The sequence below is a fragment of the Muscardinus avellanarius genome, assembly GCF_963383645.1.
Source record: "Muscardinus avellanarius genome assembly, chromosome: 10".
NCBI lineage: Eukaryota > Metazoa > Chordata > Mammalia > Rodentia > Gliridae > Muscardinus > Muscardinus avellanarius.
Window position 1 is genome coordinate 1,920,781 of NC_137796.1, and position 18,880 is coordinate 1,939,660.

The 18,880-nt window shown below is 55.6% G+C and overlaps 2 protein-coding genes across 2 annotated transcripts in view; one reads left to right on the top strand and one right to left on the bottom strand.

The window, feature by feature from the left end:
- The window catches only part of ZCCHC14 (zinc finger CCHC-type containing 14), a gene marked incomplete at both ends in the record, with an annotated part of 51,230 nt that extends 47,876 nt beyond the window's left edge, over positions 1-3,354 (top strand). Inside the window, 3 exons of the mRNA XM_080702706.1 lie at positions 234-377; positions 452-1,873; positions 3,299-3,354. Coding sequence (XP_080558832.1) covers positions 234-377; positions 452-1,873; positions 3,299-3,354 — 1,622 coding nt within the window. The remainder of the gene's footprint in view (positions 1-233; positions 378-451; positions 1,874-3,298) is intronic.
- A 5,506-nt stretch (positions 3,355-8,860) lies between these two features.
- MAP1LC3B (microtubule associated protein 1 light chain 3 beta) lies at positions 8,861-17,550 on the bottom strand. Its single transcript, XM_080702905.1, has 4 exons — positions 17,470-17,550; positions 10,754-10,809; positions 9,844-9,950; positions 8,861-9,167 (listed from the first exon to the last, which is right to left on the bottom strand). Exons 1-4 carry the CDS (start codon positions 17,507-17,509, stop codon positions 8,993-8,995), a joined length of 378 nt encoding a protein of 125 aa, XP_080559031.1. The 5' UTR covers positions 17,510-17,550; the 3' UTR covers positions 8,861-8,992.
- Positions 17,551-18,880: the final 1,330 nt, after the last annotated feature.

Below are 18,880 nucleotides of genomic sequence, written 5' to 3' on the forward strand. Positions count from 1 at the left end.
GAGCACAGTGGCCATGGCTGTGTGGCCTCACAGCAGGGAGCAGGTTTGTCTTCACTCAGTAGCAAGAGCAGCAGGGCGGCAGGAAGAAACAGCCATGACCCCGCTTGTGCATGGGGGCTCGGGCCCACAGGCCAGAGTGCTTGGGTGGCGTAGGGCGAGGGGGAGCTGCTGGGCTGGGCTGGGGGCGGGGCGAGCCAGCGCGTGCTGGACACTGACCTGTGCCTTCTCTGCAGAGCTGCGGGTGGAGGTAGAGCAGGCTCCGCACCAGATGCCGCCCCGGGAAGGCAGCTCCTCCGAGTACTCAAGCTCCTCCTCCAGCCCCATGGGCGTGCACGCGCGTGAAGAGAGCTCGGACAGCGCGGAGGAAAGCGACCGACGTAAGACGCCCGTGGCTCCCGCCGGCCGCCCGCCGGCCCGGGCTGCAGGCACTGATGCTCTTTTTCACTCCCAGGTGTCGACGCGCACTCGGAGGGGCCCGACAAGGAGAAGCCGGTGATGCTGCTGAGCCACTTTGCCTCCGGCTCCGCCAGGCCCACGGCCCAGGTCCTGCCTGTGCAGAACGAGGGCGCCACGGGCGCCGGGGGCCACCCTCCCCCGCCCCCTCAGCCGCTGCCCGCCGCCTCGCACCTGGCCCCGATCCGGATGCTGAGCTCCGTGCACAAGGCGGACAGGGGCGGCACGGACATGAAGCTCCTCTCCTCCTCCGTGCACTCCCTCCTGTCCCTGGAGGAGAGGGGCAAAGGGCCCGGCCCCCGGAGCGGCCTCAAGGTGGACAAGAGCTTCGGCAGTGCCGTGCTGGACTCGCTGCCCCCGCCCGCACTCTCGGGGCTCTCAGAGGGCAGCTCCGGCTCGCCCACCATCTCCTTTGGTCCCCGGGCCAAAGTTGTGCCCACGGCCACGCTAGACAGGGTGCTGAAGACGGCGCAGCGGCCAGCCCTGGCCGTGGAGACCAGCGCGGCCGCCACGGGGACTGCGAGCGCCGTCCTGCACGCGGCCCGGCCGCCCATCAAGCTGCTGCTGGCCTCCGCTCCCGCTGACGCCGCCGCCTCTGGGCAGACCTCCTGCCCCAGCAACGTGCAGATGAGCGTGTCCCCTGCAATGATCAACCCCAGGACTGCCCTGTACACAGCCAACACCAAAGTCGCCTTCTCCGCAGTGAGCAGCGTGCCTGCGGGCCCCCTGCAGGGCAGCTTCTGCGCCAACAGCAACACTGCCTCCGCCAGCAGCCACCCCTCCACGTCCTTCGCCAGCATGGCCACGCTGCCCAGCTGCCCGGCCCCCAGCTCCAGCCCCGCGCTCTCCTCGGTCCCTGAGAGCAGTTTCTACAGTGGCAGCGGCAGCGCCCCGGGGAACATCCCCGCCTCGAGTCAGAGCCACCACCACCACCACCACCAGCAGCAGCCCCCGGCGCCCGCGCCGCCGCCGCCCGGCTGCATCGTGTGCACGGCGTGCGGGTGCAGCGGCAGCTGCGGCTCCAGCGGCCTGACCGTCAGCTACGCCAGCTACTTCCAGCACCCGTTCTCGGGGCCCTCGGTATTCACCTTCCCCTTCCTGCCCTTCAGCCCCATGTGCAGTAACGGCTACGTGGGCGCCCAGCAGTACAGCGGCGGCTCCACCTTCCCCGTCGTCCACGCCCCTTACGGCGGCAGCGTGACTCCGGACCCCGTTCTGGGCGGCCAGTCCACGTTTGCGGTCCCGCCGATGCAGAACTTCATGGCCGGGACAGCAGGGGTGTACCAGACCCAGGGCTTGGTGGGCGGCAGCAACGGCTCCAGTCACAAGAAGAGTGGCAACCTGTCCTGCTACAACTGCGGGGCCACCGGCCACCGCGCCCAGGACTGCAAGCAGCCGTCCATGGACTTCAACCGGCAAGGTAAGCGCGGCCAGCCGGGCTTCGCGAGGCCCCCGCTCCCCCAGTGGCAGGGTTGCCGCCACGGGAGAAGTATGGACGCTTGTTTTTATGAAACTCACAGTAAACTTTGTTTTTGGTAAAGCTGAAAGTAATTTCACCAGTGCTCTTTGACACCACACGATATCTAAACGATCGCCATGACCGCCCAGAGGGCCACGGCTAGTTCTGAGACTTTGCTTCCAGAAGCTGCCCATTCTGGAAGGCCTCTGGAGCCGGCTGTGGAAGGGCCTCGGGGCGGCGGGAGTGGTCAGTGCCCAGCGGCCGCCCCCTGCTCAGCTGCTCCTGGTGAGGCGCTGCACCCCCGACGCACCAGTCGGCTCACGGTTTTGTGTCGTCCTCCTGGCTCACCTTTCTTTTTCCTCTTTTGTCGCCTTTAGTCAACTTCAAATATGTCTGACGTGTTTCTTACACCAGGTTTATTCTTGCTGTTTATTTGGGAAGGACTAAAGTGGTTATGGAAGCCAGGCATGGTGGGCACGCTTGTAATCCCTGCATTTGGGAGGCTGAGACAAGAGGATCGGATCGCGGTTCACGGCCAGCCTCAGCTACTTAGTGAGGCCCTCTGCAACTCAGTGAGACCCTGTTTCAAAATAAGGAATAAAACAATTGGGCTGGGGTGTCTCTTGGAGGTAGAATGCCCGTGGGTTCCATCCCCAAACCCACAAACAAACAAAAAAAAGAGGTGAGGGGTGAGGGGAGAGCTGGCCCTGTCTACCCATTGTGCAGCGCGGACACCTCCGTCTCTAGATCTCCAGCACTTTTTTTCTTTTTTCTTTTTTTTTTTTTTTTTTGCGGTACTGGGGATGGAGCCCAGGGGCATTATACCTCCAAGCTATACCCCCAACCCTATTTTGTATTCTTTATTTTGAAACAGGGTCTCACTGAGTTGCAAAGGGCCTCACTGAATAGCTGAGGCTGCCCGCAAACCGGGATCCTCCGGTCTCAGCCTCCGGAATGCTGGGGTTGGTTCCAAGTGTGCCCCCCATGCCCGGCCCCCAGCACCTTCTTTTGAGGTTGCATGCAGAACTTGTTCGTCCTGATCATGCAGACAGCTTTTTAGAAACCAACACCTCCGAGCCAGGAGGTCTGGTGCGGCCTGCACCTTCCTGTGGCTGTCCCCCATCCCGGCCGGCCAGGCCTCATCTTTCGCCCCAGTGGAAGCACGTTAGGCCAAACCAGAGAGCGGACCCTGAGCATGAACGGCGGGTCGGTGACGCCTCCGCCCACCGGGCCTGAGAAGTTAGCTGGCATCCAGCTGTGGGCGCGTGGCAGGCAGGTGTCACGTTCCGGCCGCGCCCTGACTGCAGGCACCTGGAGGTGACGGGCAGGTCGTGGGCAGCGTACGTCTGCAGGGATTCACATCTGCCTCTCTTTTCCTCTCTTCAGGTACTTTTAGGTTGAAATATGCCCCTCCCGCAGAAAGTCTGGATGCCACAGACTGATGCTCCTCTCTGGCAGCAGAACGTTGCTAAGCCACGGAGGCGTCGGGAGAGTTGAACACCACCGAGAAGTCTGTGGCTGTGAGCGCAGTGTCTCTAATCCAAAGGTGCTTTACTTTACTAGACTGGATGGAACATCTAGAGTAGACGTGCATCAAACCCAGTGTTATTGCCAAATCCTAGGTTGGCGCTTGATGTTGGGACTTGCCTGGCATCTCTGCGGCCGGTGACGTGGCCACGCCACCTCGGTTGCAGTGCAGAGACGCCTGTTTCCCCCAGAGCCGCGCCGCGCCGGTCCTTCTCGGCTCACGTGATTCCAGGGCAGCTGCATGCAGTCCACAGCTGAAGGTCGATGTTCTCCGGTGGACTGCCCCGGTTGGACTCTCGTCCACGTTGTTTTGTCTTTTCCTAAAGTGATGAGGCGCTCATCTCTGGGATCTCTAAGGATCGCACTACAGAGAACGGAGCCTGGTGTAGGCCTCTGGCCCGAGAGCCTGGCGTGTCCAGCTGCTAACCAGCCTCGGCACAGATTCAGAATGTGCTTCCCTCCTGCAAATACTGTAGCACTTCCAGGTCGTTGACTTCCTGCAAATAAATTTAAGCTCCATTGATAAGTAGAAATAGTTCATTCTCGACAACTTCATTTCCAAGGGTCCAAGTCCCAGGGAATCCAGCACAGAGCCCGAGACAGGCCTCTCCGCCACCGGCAGCTCTGACCTGCTCTCCACTACAGACCAGCGCTTGCAGGCCACAGAGCGACTTGGCTTCCGAGTCGCCGCAGCCAAGGCCACTCATCCTTGGCAAAGCTGGCGGGCCGGCTGTGTGTCCGCCGGGCTCCAGGACCCCGGCCCGGGCCAGATGCGGATGGATTCACATTCAGATGGACGTTGCAACAGGAACGATCCTGTGATGATGAGCAAAGGACTGGAAACTTTCTCCTGCCCACTTCTTTTGTAGTACGCTGTGTATTGATAGTCAATTCCGTTAAGATTTGCCTGGAAACCTTCAGTAGAACATGGCAGCACTCCGAGAGCCCTCAGCACACTCGCCCAGCACCGGAGGGTCAAGTCTTCTCTGCGGGTCTCTGCGCTTCAACCACCGGAGCAAACCTTTCTGTCTGAAATTTAGGGACTTCAATCCTCAAGGCTAAAGGGAATTTTGTTTTTTGTTCAAGTAACACTATTTAAAATGCAAAAGCCTTCACTATTAATCTATTGGTTGGCAAGGTCTTGGAGGGACTTTGCAGCTGAATACTTACTCAGAAGAAGGGAAATCACAATATTCAGATCATTCTTAAACGGGACAATCAGCCTCTTGCAAAATTGGTGTGAATCAAAATCCCTAGAACTTGAGGCACTGTGGTACCAGGCTTTATATTTTGAGATCATTTCCTGACTTCGTGGGAGCTAACGCAGAAAATTGTTACATTTTTTTTAATGAAAGGCTTTTAGTAGAGTTTTGTAGTATTATTTTAGTAGAGTTTTATTTCTATGCAAAGCAGAATTGACAGACCTCTGTCTTCTTCTCTATCATGGTACACAGTATTACACAGTTTGAAGTAACGGCGATGCTTATTACCACAGCTGTTAGGGGAATGTTTCATGGATCTCTTACTTATAAACACTACAAAATGTCACATAACAAGAACTGACACAACTTTGCCTTAAAGAGTACCAGGCTGGGATTTGTCATGTTGAAGGAAGACGTAGAGTGTTCACTGATGTTTACGATTTTAATATTTCTGAAGGCCGTTACAGAGGCCTGGATATGTGCTGAGAGCCAAACTTTTAAATTTTTTGGTTTTTTTAAACAAAGAAATATTTTAAATAAATCCTATTTCAACACAGTGAAATTGTTGAAAATTGTCTCATAGCAAAAGAAAAAAATCCTATTTAAGTTTCTTGTTTCTGTGTCAGTATAATAGAGGAATGAAAGTGTCTGTCGTTCCCCGTGTCACTGTTCTGATAACTAGAGGTTAACCTGAGATGCAGCGGGAACTTGAAGTGTGATGTTGGAGTGGAGGCGAGCACTTGGACCCGGACGGCTGTGTCCCGGGCATCACACACCCTGGGCGCAGTCCCGCGTGGGTGAGGGTGGGGCTGGGATGCTCCGCCCGCCGTCCGCCAGGCGCCGCGCCAGGCCCCCGCCAGCAGTATTCTCTCTGAATCTCCCTCCAGAGCAACCAAAGCCAGTACGCCCGAGGAGCATTTCAGATTCATCAGGAGACTTGGTCTTGGGGAGAACCAGAACACTGGCCCTCCGAGCCGTTCTCCCGGAGTGCGCTGGCCCCGGCCCGCCGGGCTGCGCCGCGTGCGTCTGTCGTCTATTCTAAAGTTTCTAACCCTGTGTTTTTATCTCCAGGAATGGGGACAGTGGAATGTACAGATCAAAGTAGAAACAACGTGGGGGTAAAGCAACTATTTAACCTTTTTGTTTTTTAAGCAAAATAGTCCATTTTCTACCTTATTTTCTAATTTTTATTTTATGGTAATATTGAAGGTTGGAAAGTGTTTAATGTTAAGACTCCTAATTGCAAAAGCACTGAGGAAATGGGAGGTAGCACTTAGAGCTGAGGTCAAGATGGGGCGTCGCCTCGCGTTGGTCCCATCGGTCCCACCCCGCAGGCAGCCCCAGCCACCCCCCCGCAGGCAGCCCCAGCCACCCCGCCGCCGCCCGGCCTCCTAGCTAGCGTTCCAGCCTGGTAACATCCTGGTAACCCATGGCATGACCTGCGAAGTCTTGAAGGTGGTAAAGGACTCTCCCTGCTCGGCCTGGCCCCCCAGGGTGGTCATGGGGCTTGGAGCAGGCCCGCCGTCCTTCCATAGCGCAGGTCAGGTGGCCCTGGGAGCCACGGGGTCGGGAGAGGCAGGTGGCAACAGTCCCAAGGGTCGAGTGAAAGTAAGCGCCTCTAGTCCACACTCGCAATACTCTAGAAAACCATATACTGTGCTGGCGGCGGCCCAGGCCCGCTCGGCTCCGGCGGGCTGTGGCGAGCTGCCACGCGGCCGTTCTCATGGGCAGCCACGGCCAGCCTCGGTGCCCAGACCGAGGGCCTTCGCAGCTTCTGTCAGACATGCTTTCTTTTTAGAAATGAAGGAATATTCTCCCATTTTTGAGCCATTCTTTTGTCAATTCTACAAAACTGCATGTAACTTTATAAATATTTTTAAAAGATATAGTTTTGTAAATATTTAATATTCTGCTAATTTGATTTTGAATTGTAAATGTCAAGTATTGTTTTGGGGTTTTTATGTTTTATTATACTTTGTTAAAAAGGAAAAATTGTACATTTTTAGAATGTTTTTATGAGTAAATTTAATGTACTGAAAATAAAAATTTTAAAAAAGTCTCACTGTCTCACTTTACCAAGTCGTCTTCTCTTAGTCGCCCACTCGTCTCAAGCCAGTGCGCGACCTCCGGCCCAGGCTGGAGGCCGCCTCTTCTGTCTTCTTCCCAGATTCCCACGTGGATCCCTGGCATGTCTACTCGTCTAGCACACTGCCCTCAGTAAGAAAGCCACCCTTGACTTTGGGCTCAACAGCTCTTCCAGAGAGGGACCAGCCCTGCTGGAGGAGCGCCCAGCTGGAGTGGCAAGAGCCACACCCTCTGCCGGAGGCCCTCTGGCCAGCAGCTGGCGGCCATCCTGAAGGGGCCGGGCCTGCTCGCTCACGCGGTGAGGTCTTCCCAGACAGCGCCGCCCCTACCTCTGAGCTGGCTCCAGGAGCTTGTCTGTGTGGCTGGGGGTTCTACCTCCACTCCACCCCCAGTTTATCTTTTTATTTTTACTCTTTTGTGTACTGGGGGTGGAACCCAGGGGCTGTTCTACCTCTGGGCTACACTTCCAGACCTATTTTATACTTTATTTGGAAACAGGGCCTCACTAAGTAGCTGAGGCTGGCTTCAAACCTGCGCAATCCTGTTTCAGCCTCCCAAGCGCTGGGATTACAAGCGGGCGCTACCACGCGCAACTGTTTTTTTTAACAGCTGAGGCTGGCCTGGAACCTGCCATCTGGCTGTCTCCTGAGCACGGCTTATGGGCCTGCGCCACCATACCCCGCTTCACAGTTCTGCAGCAAGTGGAGTGGTAGCCGTGGCCGAGCCAGATCGAGGTGTGCTGAACCCAGGCCCAAGCCTGCCCTCCTGACCAGCACACCCTAGGTTCAGGGAATTGTTTGTAAACAAAAGATCTGGGGCTAGGCACTTGACCAGAGTGCCCCCAGCAGAGCCCCACCCAGCAGCGCAGCCTGGATCCCTCCTTGGGCCACAGCTACACAGAGGCCAGCCCCACCCACGGAGGAGCAGGGAGTTTATTCACCTGGTGCACTAAAAACGTACTTTAAAGCTGGGCGTGGTGGCGCGCGCTTGTAATCCCAGCACTCGGGAGGCTGAGACAGGAGGATCGCGCCAGTTCGAAGCCAGCCTCAGCAACTTAGTGAGACCCTGTTTCCAAATAAAATATAAAATAGGTCTGGGAGTATAGCCTGGAGGTAGAAAAGCCCCTGGGTCCCATCCCCAGTACCAGAAAAAAAACCACAGAAGAACGTACTTTAAAGAACTGCGCAGGTCGCCCTCTCAGCGTGCTACCTTTTAAAAAAAGCAGTATAGGGGTCTTACTGATCGCACGGTAGTTACAAGAATCTAGATATAACATAGACCTAAACAAGACAGGCTGATGGGGAATTTGCATGATGTAAAAGCATAGGTTTAAAAGTTAGCCATGTGGACAGACTGCTGCGGGAGGGAGAGGACTCCCGTGGTGGTCGCCGCAGACGCCCGACAGTCTCATGGGGTGTAGTGGCCTGTGACGCTCCCATGGAGCCCGGGACACGGGTGTCTGCCAAGAGCACGTCTCCTTCACAGCGGACACGGTGTCAGGTGGGAGAATCTGGACCAGCGCTGAGCTACCCTCCCAAACGCGAGAACCTTCCAATCAGCTGAGTCACACGCATGACAAAGCCCACCTGTGGCTCTAGGCCAGAGGGCAAAGGGAGCGAGGCGGCCTGGGCCCACTCACCAGAGCGTGGTCTCTGACCGTCCAAACAGAAGAGACTGTTACTCCTCTCTGCAGCCTCCTAAACTAGACCCAAATCACACACACTGTTTGAAGTTCCTGCTGAGCGGGGTGCTGCCCGTGCACACACCTGGCGAGCCCCAGCAGCGCTGGGTGCCCTGCAGGGCCGGGGCGCCTGTGCACGGCGGCGGCCTCTGGCTCCTGGGTGACCTGGCTGAGATCTGCGGAGCCTTCTCTGCTGCAGAAACCTGCTCTGATGGGGCACGCTCCAGACCTTGGAGGAGACCCCCGCCCTGGACGCCTCCAAGCTGCTGTCTGAACTGCAAGATCTGTGGGGAAAAGCATTCAGATGACTCGAAGGCCTATTTTATTGGCAACTTAGGATGCAAAGGGCTTTATTGTTAAACTTCTAAAACGTGAAGACAAGACGCCGAGGTTAAATACTATAGAGCTTTCCAAAACTGCATGCTCGCGTGGAGCTTGGGGTCTGTGATATGAAACGCCTCCGAGGGCTGCTGGGTCACGGCTGCTCTGGGGGCCCGACTGGAGGAACCGTCGGTCCGGGTGGTGACGTCCCTTTTTTTCCTTGGTGAGGGCTTAAAAAACTTGAGCTGCACGGGCGTTCCAGCCTCATGCCGAGCGCTCCCTGCCGAAGGTCTCCTGGGAGGCGTACACCATGTACAGGAAGCCGTCTTCGTCCTTCTCGCTCTCGTACACCTCCGAGATGGGTGTGGACACGCTCACCATGCTGTGCCCATTCACCAGGAGGAAGAAGGCCTGGTTGGCGTTGAGCTGCAAGCGCCGTCTGTGGAAAGGAAATATGGAGAAATATCGACAGCCACTCAGTGTGCAGTGTGCACGGACCCCGCCTCATAAAGCAGGCGCGGTGGCGCATGCCCGTGACCCCAGCACTGGGGCGACCTAGGCAGGAGGACCACAGGCTCAAGGCCAGTGCATGGCAACTTAGATCCTATTTCAAAATTAAAAAGGAGTGTGGGTGTGCCTTAGAAAATGCCCGAGAGTTTAATCCCCAGGACCACATGCAAAAAAATTAGCTATAAACATTGCCAGATTACTTTTACTCCACTTGTAAGGCCCGTTTTAACCTCGCTCGCGGGCTGTCTCAGTAGCTGTGAGTATCTGCTGTGAAGAAATGTACACGTTCCTCGCCGCCGACCACGGCTACCAACCGAGTGTGGGCTTTCCCTCACTGACGCGCTGCACACAGCCTTGCGCGTGCGTGCTGCTGGAGCTGGAACCCAGGGCTGCTCTACTCCAGGCCCCGCCCAGCCGCCCTCCTCTTCGGAATCAGGCCCTGTGGGCCCTGCGGCTGGCCTGGGGGTTACGGGATGCACCGCCACGCCGGCTGCGCACGACCTTCCTTCGTCCACTAGGCATTCCCAGAGGTCTAGCAGCAGGCAGCCTCAGCAGCGCAGGGGCTGGCACAGACCGGCCCAGGAGACAGACGGCGCGGCAGGTACCTGATGATCTTGATGAGCTCGCTCATGTTGACGTGGTCAGGCACGAGGAACTTGGTCTTGTCCAGGACCGGCAGCTGCTTCTCGCCCTTGTAGCGCTCTATTATCACCTGGAGAAGCAGAGCGACTTAAGCCATCCACAGTGAGGACAGACTGCTCCGAGCCGGCCCGCCGGGCCCCGGACGGGGCTGCGCGCACGCTCCCGGGGCCCTCCTGCAACGGCAGGTCTGGCAAGCCTGCACGGGAGAGAAACGAGACCGCCAGGCCAGCAGGGAGACACTATTTCCCTTTCACTCCGTGGGATTTGGAAAAAAGTCCCTCAGCTCCCGCCAAGAGCACAGCTCTCCAGCAGAGAGCTCCTGGGTCAGTCCCCACGCCACCACTGCTTGAGGACAGACCAATGCGTCTTGGTAAAGGTACACGTACTTAGTAATGGTGACAGGCCCGGTGTTTTTCCATACTAGACCATGTCCCTACCTGACGTAAGGAAAATCACAAGGTGTGTGTGGTGCCAGAGACTGCACCTGGGGCGCTCAATCCTGAGACCTGCTGACTTCTGTGTCACTTCCGTGTACCTCCTCTAAAGGCAGTGGCTCCAGAATAAAATAGTGGGCTGGGGTGGCCTGGCGTAGTGAGAGCGCAGGCTCAGCACGCACAGGGCCCTGGCTTCATCCCTAGCACCAAAAAGAGAGGCAAAACCCCACAGTACAGTGCTCGTCCCTCTCTCGGCTACATCTGGCCTGTGACGCGTGTGACCTCAGGGCAGCAAATCAGGCCAGGAGGGACGGAGACGAGGAAACCGTGGAGACGTCCGGCTCTGCGCGTCTAAGGGTGCCTGAAGAAAGCCCTGGCCAGTGGGTGCAAGTGGCACCCTCTCCTGTGTCACCAACACCCAAAGGCCCGGAGCACCTACCGGGATCTTGGTGGGATGCTGCTCTCGGATGAGCCGCACGTCTTCGACTCTTTGCTCTGCAAGGACAGGAAAAGAAGTGAGCGCCGCTGGCCAGGCTTCTTCCCCGCGTGGTCGCCGGTGACGGCCATGGGGCTCGGCTGTTCTCCGCCGTGGCGCAGCAGAACAGTGCGGCACGTTCCCGGAAGCCGGACACGCTTCACACGTGCGGAGGGACAGTGACACACTGGGGCCGACACCAGGCCCGGGACCAGGTGTGCCCGAGCACTAAGATGTTCTGCACAAGACTCCTACCCTTCCTTCCCAGGGCGGCACCGCTCGCCCCGGCGATCTTTGAGTCTCCCGGGCTCAGTCTGGAACAGGAATCGATCATAAGCCATGGACTGCTCGAGGCACCCCCTTTCCTCAGCCCAGCTTGTGGGCATGGTACTGGGGACAGAACCCAGGAGTCGACCTCCTGGTCACACCCTTAGTTTTCGTTTCTGAAACAGGTCTGGCTATGTTGCTGAGGCTGTTCTCAAACTTGCGATCCTGTCTCGGCCTCCGGGACCAGGGATACAGGTGTGTCAGCACACCTGGCCACCTGCAGCGTTTTAGTGTGATTCCCTAAGAGCCTGCTCAAGAGGACTGGCGAGAGCAGAATAAATACCCTGCTGAGGTTTGCTTAAATATCTCTAAGGGGCATTCAACCTCTTTAAGTTATACCCCAACCGAATTTTATTCATTTTGGAACAGGGTCTCACCGAGTCGCAGAGGGCCTAAGTTGTCAAGGCTGGCTTCAGACCCGCGACGCTCCTGCCTCAGTCTCCCGAGGACTGGGGTCGGTGTTCGCACCACGCCTGGCTTACCTTTCATTTTGAAATAAGACCTCACTAAGTTGCGGAGGATCTTGTTAAGTAGCTGAGGCTGGCCTCGAAACTGATCCTCCGTCTCAGCCTCCTACGTACTGGGATTACAAGTGTGAGCCACCATGCCCAGCCCTACTTGAGTTTTAAAGTTTTGCCCAATGCTTAAAAGAAATCAAAGCTTCAAGCACAAAGTCCACTGGTGAATACTTTGCTGAGAGTTTATTTTCTCCCTTTTAACAATAATCACTTGTATTTCCAACACCGGTACTAGGCTCTCTCTGCTATACAGGAACCTGCCAACATCCTTTGGGAAGTGTTATTTACGGAACACTAAATGAACATGGTTAAGGGCTTTCCCTGCCGGGCACCCGGGACCACACGGCAAGCTCAGGCCAGCGAGAGCTCAGCAAGGGTGGGGACACATCTTGCTGTCAAGGGCCCCGTCTAACCCCTAGTGCTGTGGAGGGCACTGTGTGACATCCTCCACCGAAACCAAAGTCGCCTACACCTGGAGTAGGATTCACTCCCACGGCACTTGTAAACACACGATCCGTCTTCAGCTTGGAAGGCGGCTCCAGGAGAACTGCTGTGGCCTACAAACGTGTGTACTTGCTCATTAACTCACTGTCCCTGCGGCAGTGCACGCCTGAACACCAGCACTCTGGAGGCTCAGACAGGAGGATTCCGGGTTCAAGGCCAGCTTCGGCAACTTAGGAAGACCCTGTTTCAAAATAAAAAGGGCCGGAGTGGAGTTTCAAAATAAAAAATGCTTAGAGGGAGCACACCTCAGGGTTCAATCCCCAGTTCCACAGGAACAAAAGTGTTCCTGGTTGAAGTACAGCTATACAGCCGGGCATGGTGGCGCGCACTGGGAATCCCGGCACCTGGGAGGCTGAGACACGAGGACTGCAGCTTCAAGACAGCCTCGGCTACTCAGGCCTCCGCAACTGAGACCCCATTTCAAAATAAAGAAGAAAAAAATAGGGCTGGGGTGTAGCTCGGAGGTAGAATACCCCCGGTTCCATCCCCAGTGTCGGGGGGATACAGCTATATAAGTTCTATATTTTCCCACCCAACATTTTAAAATCTGCTTTAAATGACTTATTAAATATAAACATGTTTGTTATAGACAAGAGTCTCAGACTCAGTGCATATTCCTGCTGAATACACACGCACATCAGCTTGGCTCTTCCTAATCAGTAGCAAGCTTTACCCCGCAGCTTTCAAGCTCAGCCTCCGGCCGGGCATGGTGGCACACGCTTGTAATCCCTGCGCTTGGGAGGCGGAGACAGGAGGATCGCACAGGTTCGAAGCCAGCCTCAGCTACTTAGTGAGACCCTGTTTCCAAATAAAATATAAAATAGGTCTGGGAGTATAGCCCGGAAGTAGAAAGCCTCCGGGTTCCACCCCTAGTACCACCAAAAACAAAACAAAACAAAAAAGCCCAGCCTCCCCCTGCCCTGCGAGGACCCTGACCTCTGCGCCACCTCTCCCAGGCTGCTCTGCCCTAGAAAGGCTGTGCCCATCAGACTTCAGCTACTGCCAACAGAAGCCCCCGCCTGCCAGTGTGAATCGCTTCAGGGTGTGGGAAGATCACACTTAGCTAATTCACTCTAACAAGGAAATAACTTGGGAGGCTGTGACAGGAGGACCGCAGTTCACGGCCAGCCTCAGCTTCTTAGTGAGGTCCTTTGCAACTCAGTGAGACCCTGTTTCAAAACAAAGAATACAAACTGAGCATGGTGGCGCACGCTTGTAATCCAGCACTTGGGAGGCTGAGACAGGAAGATCGCACAGGTTCGAAGCCAGCCTCAGCTACTTAGTGAGACCCTGTTTCCAAATAAATTATAAAAAATAAGGCTGGGAGTGTAGCCTGGAGGTAGAAAGCCCCTGGGTTCCACCCCCAGTACCACCAAAAAAAATAAATAAAAATAACAAATACAAAATAAGGTTGGAGGTGTAGCTGAGAGGTAGAATGCCCCTGCCCCTGGGTTCAATCCCCAGTACTTGGAAAAAAAAAGAAAAGAAAATCAGGTTGTGCATATAACTTGGAGGTAGAATGCCTCTGGGTTCAATCCCCAGCACACACAAAAAAATTCCTAGCCTAAAAGTATATCCCAAACTGGGCGTGGCGGTCTATAATCCTGGTGCTTAGGAGACTGAGACAGGAGGACTGCAGATTCAAGGTCAGCCTCAGCAATGCAGGGAGACTTAGGACCTAGGCAGACCTTGTTTTTAAGATAAAATAGGGCTGGGGTGTAGCTTGGAGGTAAAATGCCCCTGAGTTCAACCCCTGGCACCACTTTTAGTAAGTCTAAAAGTTGAAACCTTCAGGCAGAGAGGAAAGTTTTTTTATACCAGAAAATAGGTCTGTTTCGGTAAGAGAAGGGGGAAAAGCAATAAATATAAGGCTTCAAAGTCAGAAACCACAGTGTTATCTGCATCCTGATTTATCTGCAAAACAAGGCCCAAAAGGAAAGATAAGCGTGATTACAGCATTACTTCTAGGTGGAGGAAAGCAGGCATGACAAGAGGACTTCTGGAGGAGCGCGAGCGCTGCCTATAGGCGCTGGCCTCCTATAGCGGCCTATAGCGCTCTGTGCCTCTGGCGGCCGGCACAGGAGGGTTCTTTCAGTCTGCTCTCCCTCGTGTCATAAGGAGGTATTTATTATTTGTCTCATCCACAGACTGGCTGGGTCGTCAGGGGCCCAACTCTAGCCATCTCAGCATCCCATCCCAGGCTTGTACCAAGATAATTAGTAACCCCAGCAAGGTAGCACAGGCCTGTAATCCCAGGTCTTGGGAGGCAGAACAGGAGGACCCCAGGTCTGCGGTACTGGGGATGGAACCCAGCGACATTCTACCTCCAAGCTACACTCCCAGCCCAGCCCCCCCCCCTTTTTTTTTTTTTTTGAAACAGGGTTTCACTGAGTTGCAGTGGGCCTCACTAAGTAGTAGGTGAGGCTGTTCTCAGAACAGTGATCCTCCTGTCTCCGCCTCCCAAATGCTGGGACTATTAGGGTGCGTCACCACTCCCAGCTAAGGATCTAAGGATCCCAGTTTTGAGGCCAGCCACAGCAACTTAGCAAGGCCCTCTGCTTCAAAATAAAAAAAGGACTAGGGGTATAGCCTGGAAATAGAATGCTTGTGAATTCAATTCCCAATACCAAAATAAATAAAATAGGGCTGTAGAAATAGCTCAGAAGAGCCGGGCATGGTGGCGCATGCTTGCAATCCCAGCATTCTGGAGGCTGAGACGGGAGGATCATGGTTCACAATCAGCCTCAGCTACTTAGGCCCTCCGCGGCTTAGTAGACCCTGTTTCAAAATAAAGTATAAAAAAATTGGGCAGGGGGTATAGCTTGGAGGCCAAATGCCCCTGGGTTCCACCGCAGACCTGAAAAAAAAAAAAAAAAAAGAAAGAAAGAAAAGCTCAGAGGTAGAAGCCCTGGGGTTCCATCCCTAGTGCCACAAAAGAGAAAAAAGAAATCTGGGAAATGAGCTGAGTTACGCGTGGTGGCACACACTTGTAACCCCAGTACTTGGGAGGCTGAGACAGGAATATCCAGGTTCGCAGCCACCTCAGCTATTTAGTGAGACCTTCTGCAACTTAGAGAATGCCCCTTGGTTCAAGTGACAGCACCACGAAAAAAAACCCAAGAAACAAAAGAAATGAGCTGCCACAAACCCGTGTCAAGCTCTACCCCAGGTGCCTTTCCTATGGCCTCTTAGAGTTCTGAGAGCGCAAGCAAGCAGAGGGTAGAGGGCGGAGATGTGTCTTATTTTACCAACACACTATTTACCAAGTTGTTTTGGGATATGCTATGGCATTTTAAGTTAACTTCTGTCTCCACACATTTTCCAGGATTTCAGAGTGAAATGGAAATGTAATCCTCCATCCATGAGCTGCATGTACTCCAGCTCGCCGCCGGGCGACGAGGCTGAGGTTCGTGGAGGGCCACGAGTCCCAGCACGACCCAGCTCTCCAGCCTCCACCGATGGAGCTGGAGCTGCTCATCTGGACCAGCACGCCCAAGACCTAAGCCCTCAGTACAGTCTCAGCAGAACAGTGCTGGGAGCAGATCTGTCACTGAATTCATTTTCCAGAAGGAAGTGGAGAGGTTACATTTGAGAAGACCTGACCAAAATTACTTGCTCAGATTTCATTCCTAAAGTTTGTAATGTTGTTCAAGAAGCCCGCAAGGAACTGCGTCTCGACTCGGGCCTGGTCCACTGCATCCCGGAGACGGGCCGCCTCCTCAAGTGGAGGGAGGGCTGTGTCCGAAAGACTCTGAGCTCCACCTCTGGGCCACCCAGCACCTTCAGCTACAAAAGGAGGGTTTGGGGCGGGCCCTGGATCCACCAGACTTCATGAATCCTCTCATCCAGGTAGGTCAGCAGAGCTCTTTGCAGTTTTAAAAGAACCTTAAACTCACTCACTGGGAAAATAAGACTGCTCTTAAGTCCTCTGGAGGAGTGCTCCCCAAAGAACTGATGTCCTCTGCTGAGCTGCTGCAGGTATCAGAAATGTCAGTGACCATCCCAGCATCTGGGAGGCTGAGACAGGAGGATCCAAGTTCGTGGACAGCCTCAGCTACTTAATGAGGCCCTCTGCAACTCAGTGAGACCCTGTTTCAAAATAGAGAAGAAAATATAGGGCTGGGGATGTCGTGTGGAGGTAGAATGCCCCTAGACTCCATCCCAGTTACCGCAAAAAAAAAAAAAAAAAAAAAGTCAGTGCCCAGTTAGAGTACCACAGAAGCAAGACAAAGCAGGAGTCAAATATCTGACACTTTTCAAAAATGACTTCAAGCTGGGTGTGGTGGCAAGGGCTTGTAATCACTGCATGTGGGAGGCTAAGAGAATCACAGGTTCAAGGCCAGCCTAACTTAGGCCCTGTTCCAAAATAAAAATATAGGGAGCCGAGCATGGTGGTGCAGGAGGATCGCGGTTCACAGACAGCCTCAGCCACTTAGGCCCTTTGCAACTCAGTGAGACCCTGTTTCAAAATAAAGACTAAAAAAGGGCTGAGGGTATGGCTCGGAGGTAGAGTGCCCCTGGGTTCCATCCCAGTACTGCAAAATAATAATAATAATAATAATAATAATAATAATAATGATATAAGCATATAAAAATATAGGGTTGGGGGTGTAGGTCAGAGGTAGAATGCCACTGGGTTCAATCCCCACTGCCAGTGGGGCAGAGAGGAGAGGGCACTTTAGTAGGGAGAGAATAAGCAAGAGGGCCCCCGGACGTGACGAGGAGGGAGGAGGCACTCCTGCTGCTTTCCCCTCAGGGCCACTTTTAGGATCCAGGCCAACTCCTTTAAATGTGCTGGTCTCCCATTTCCTGTACTTACAGATTGTTCCCGAATAACTTAAAAATACTTTCAGCAAATGGGAAATAACCTTAGTTTCCATTCTGAGAAAAAGGGCATCTCTGTGTCCCCAGCAGCCCAGAGGCCAGGGTCAGGGACAGGAGCCAGACCGGCCTGCTTCCCGCGCTGCCCCCTCGGGGCTCCGGGGAGCTGGAGGGCACGGAGTGCGCTGAGGTCGCCGCGAGAGGCTGCTGAGGCAGAGGCAGGCCGCAGACTTGCTCTCGGGCCGTCTGAGAGGCGCAGCCCGGCCGGGCGCATCCAAGCCCAGGCTGTCAGACAGCTGTCAGGCAGCGGGCTCGGTCCTTCGCCCGGGCTCCGGGCATCCGAACAAAAGTGGCCGCCGCCGCCCGCCACGCCCCGGGCCGCAGACCGGGGCTCGGCTGCCCCGCCGGCCCCGACGCCGGACGGCCGGGCCGCGGCGGCTCCGCGCCCCCGCGGGTCTCCACGCGCGCCCCCGCCCGCGACGCCACGCCCCCGCCCCGGCCCGCGCCCACCGAAGCTGCGGCGCTGCTTGAACGTCTTCTCCGACGGCATGGTGCGGGAGGCCCTCGGGCGGCTTGGAGGGTCCGACTCGGGCGACGACGACTTCCCTTGTGTCGCCTCTGCCCGCAGCCGGGTCAGGTGACCACCGTCGCGTCACCGGGGGCGGGGCCAGGCCGGACCCGGGCCGCCGCCATGACGGGCGTGGCGGAACCTGCGGCCCGGAGGGGTCGAGCTGCGCATGCGCCGCAGTGGGGGCGTGGTCCGGCGGCGCCTGCGCGGCCGCGGGAGCCCAACTGCGCCTGCGCGGCCGCCGGAGCCGCGCCCCGCGCATGCGCCCAGAGCCCCGAGGCGCCGCGGTGGGTGTTCGGGACCCTGGGGCCCCCGGCGCACGGCCTTTCCCGCTCCCGGCTTTGAGGGTGCTGCGTTCTGCTGACTCGTGGTTTCGGGGTCCCGATGGCCGCTGGGGTCGCCAGCGTGGATGCTGCAAAGCCGTGGCTCGCCGTCCCAGCCGCCCAGACCGCAGAGCCCTCGCCCTCGGCTCCTCTGCAGGCGGCGGCCCTCCGCGCCGCGTGGCCCGCGGCAGCCTGGGGTGCTCGGCTGGCTCTGCCCCCGGCTCCTGCCTTCCTCTGGACTCTGCGAAAGCTTTCTTAACATGCGCCTTGCTGAGCAGTTGCGTTAGGCTGTGCACACTGCGGGCGTGCAGGGTACAGAGCGTTCTGTACGTAAACAGTGCGGGAGGCCGATGTTTGCGAGGAGGATGCAAGGCAAGCCCGCGTCACTCAAGCCGGAGTTCCGGGTCTTACTCCAGAGTAGGTTGTTTATCCGACCTTGGAGCAACCAGGACCAGGAGAGCCACCTTTCCCAAAAGGTCTAGTTCAATTAACATGACAGCTAGGCGGTCCAGCCTCAATCCTTACATCCTTTAATCCTGTCAAAGGACCCCTCGATGTGAAGCAGTGTATTTTTAGAGACTGGGTTGCCTGGTCACCTTAGATTGCCAGGCTAGTCATGAACTCGTGATCCTCCTGCCTCAGTCCCCTGAATCATCGGAGTGACAGGCGTGCACCAGCTGGGCAAAAGAATGGTGTTTCTTTTTTTGGAGGAGGGGTGCCGGGGATTGAACCCTGGGACATTCTACCTCTGAGCTACACCCCTAGCTGGCCCTATTTATGTCTTTGTTTATTTATTTATTTTGGTGCTGGGAATTGAACTCGAGGGCATTCTACCTCCAAGTTTTTTATTTTGTTTTGAAACAGTCTTGCTAGGTTGCCGAGAGCTTCACTACTTTGCTAAGGCTGTCCTTGAACCTGCAAGCCTCCTTTTTCAGCCTCCCAGCTACTGAGATTCCAAGCATGCACCATCACTCCAGACTATTTTTATATTTATGTATTTTTGTGGTGCTGAGGATTGAACCCAGAGGCA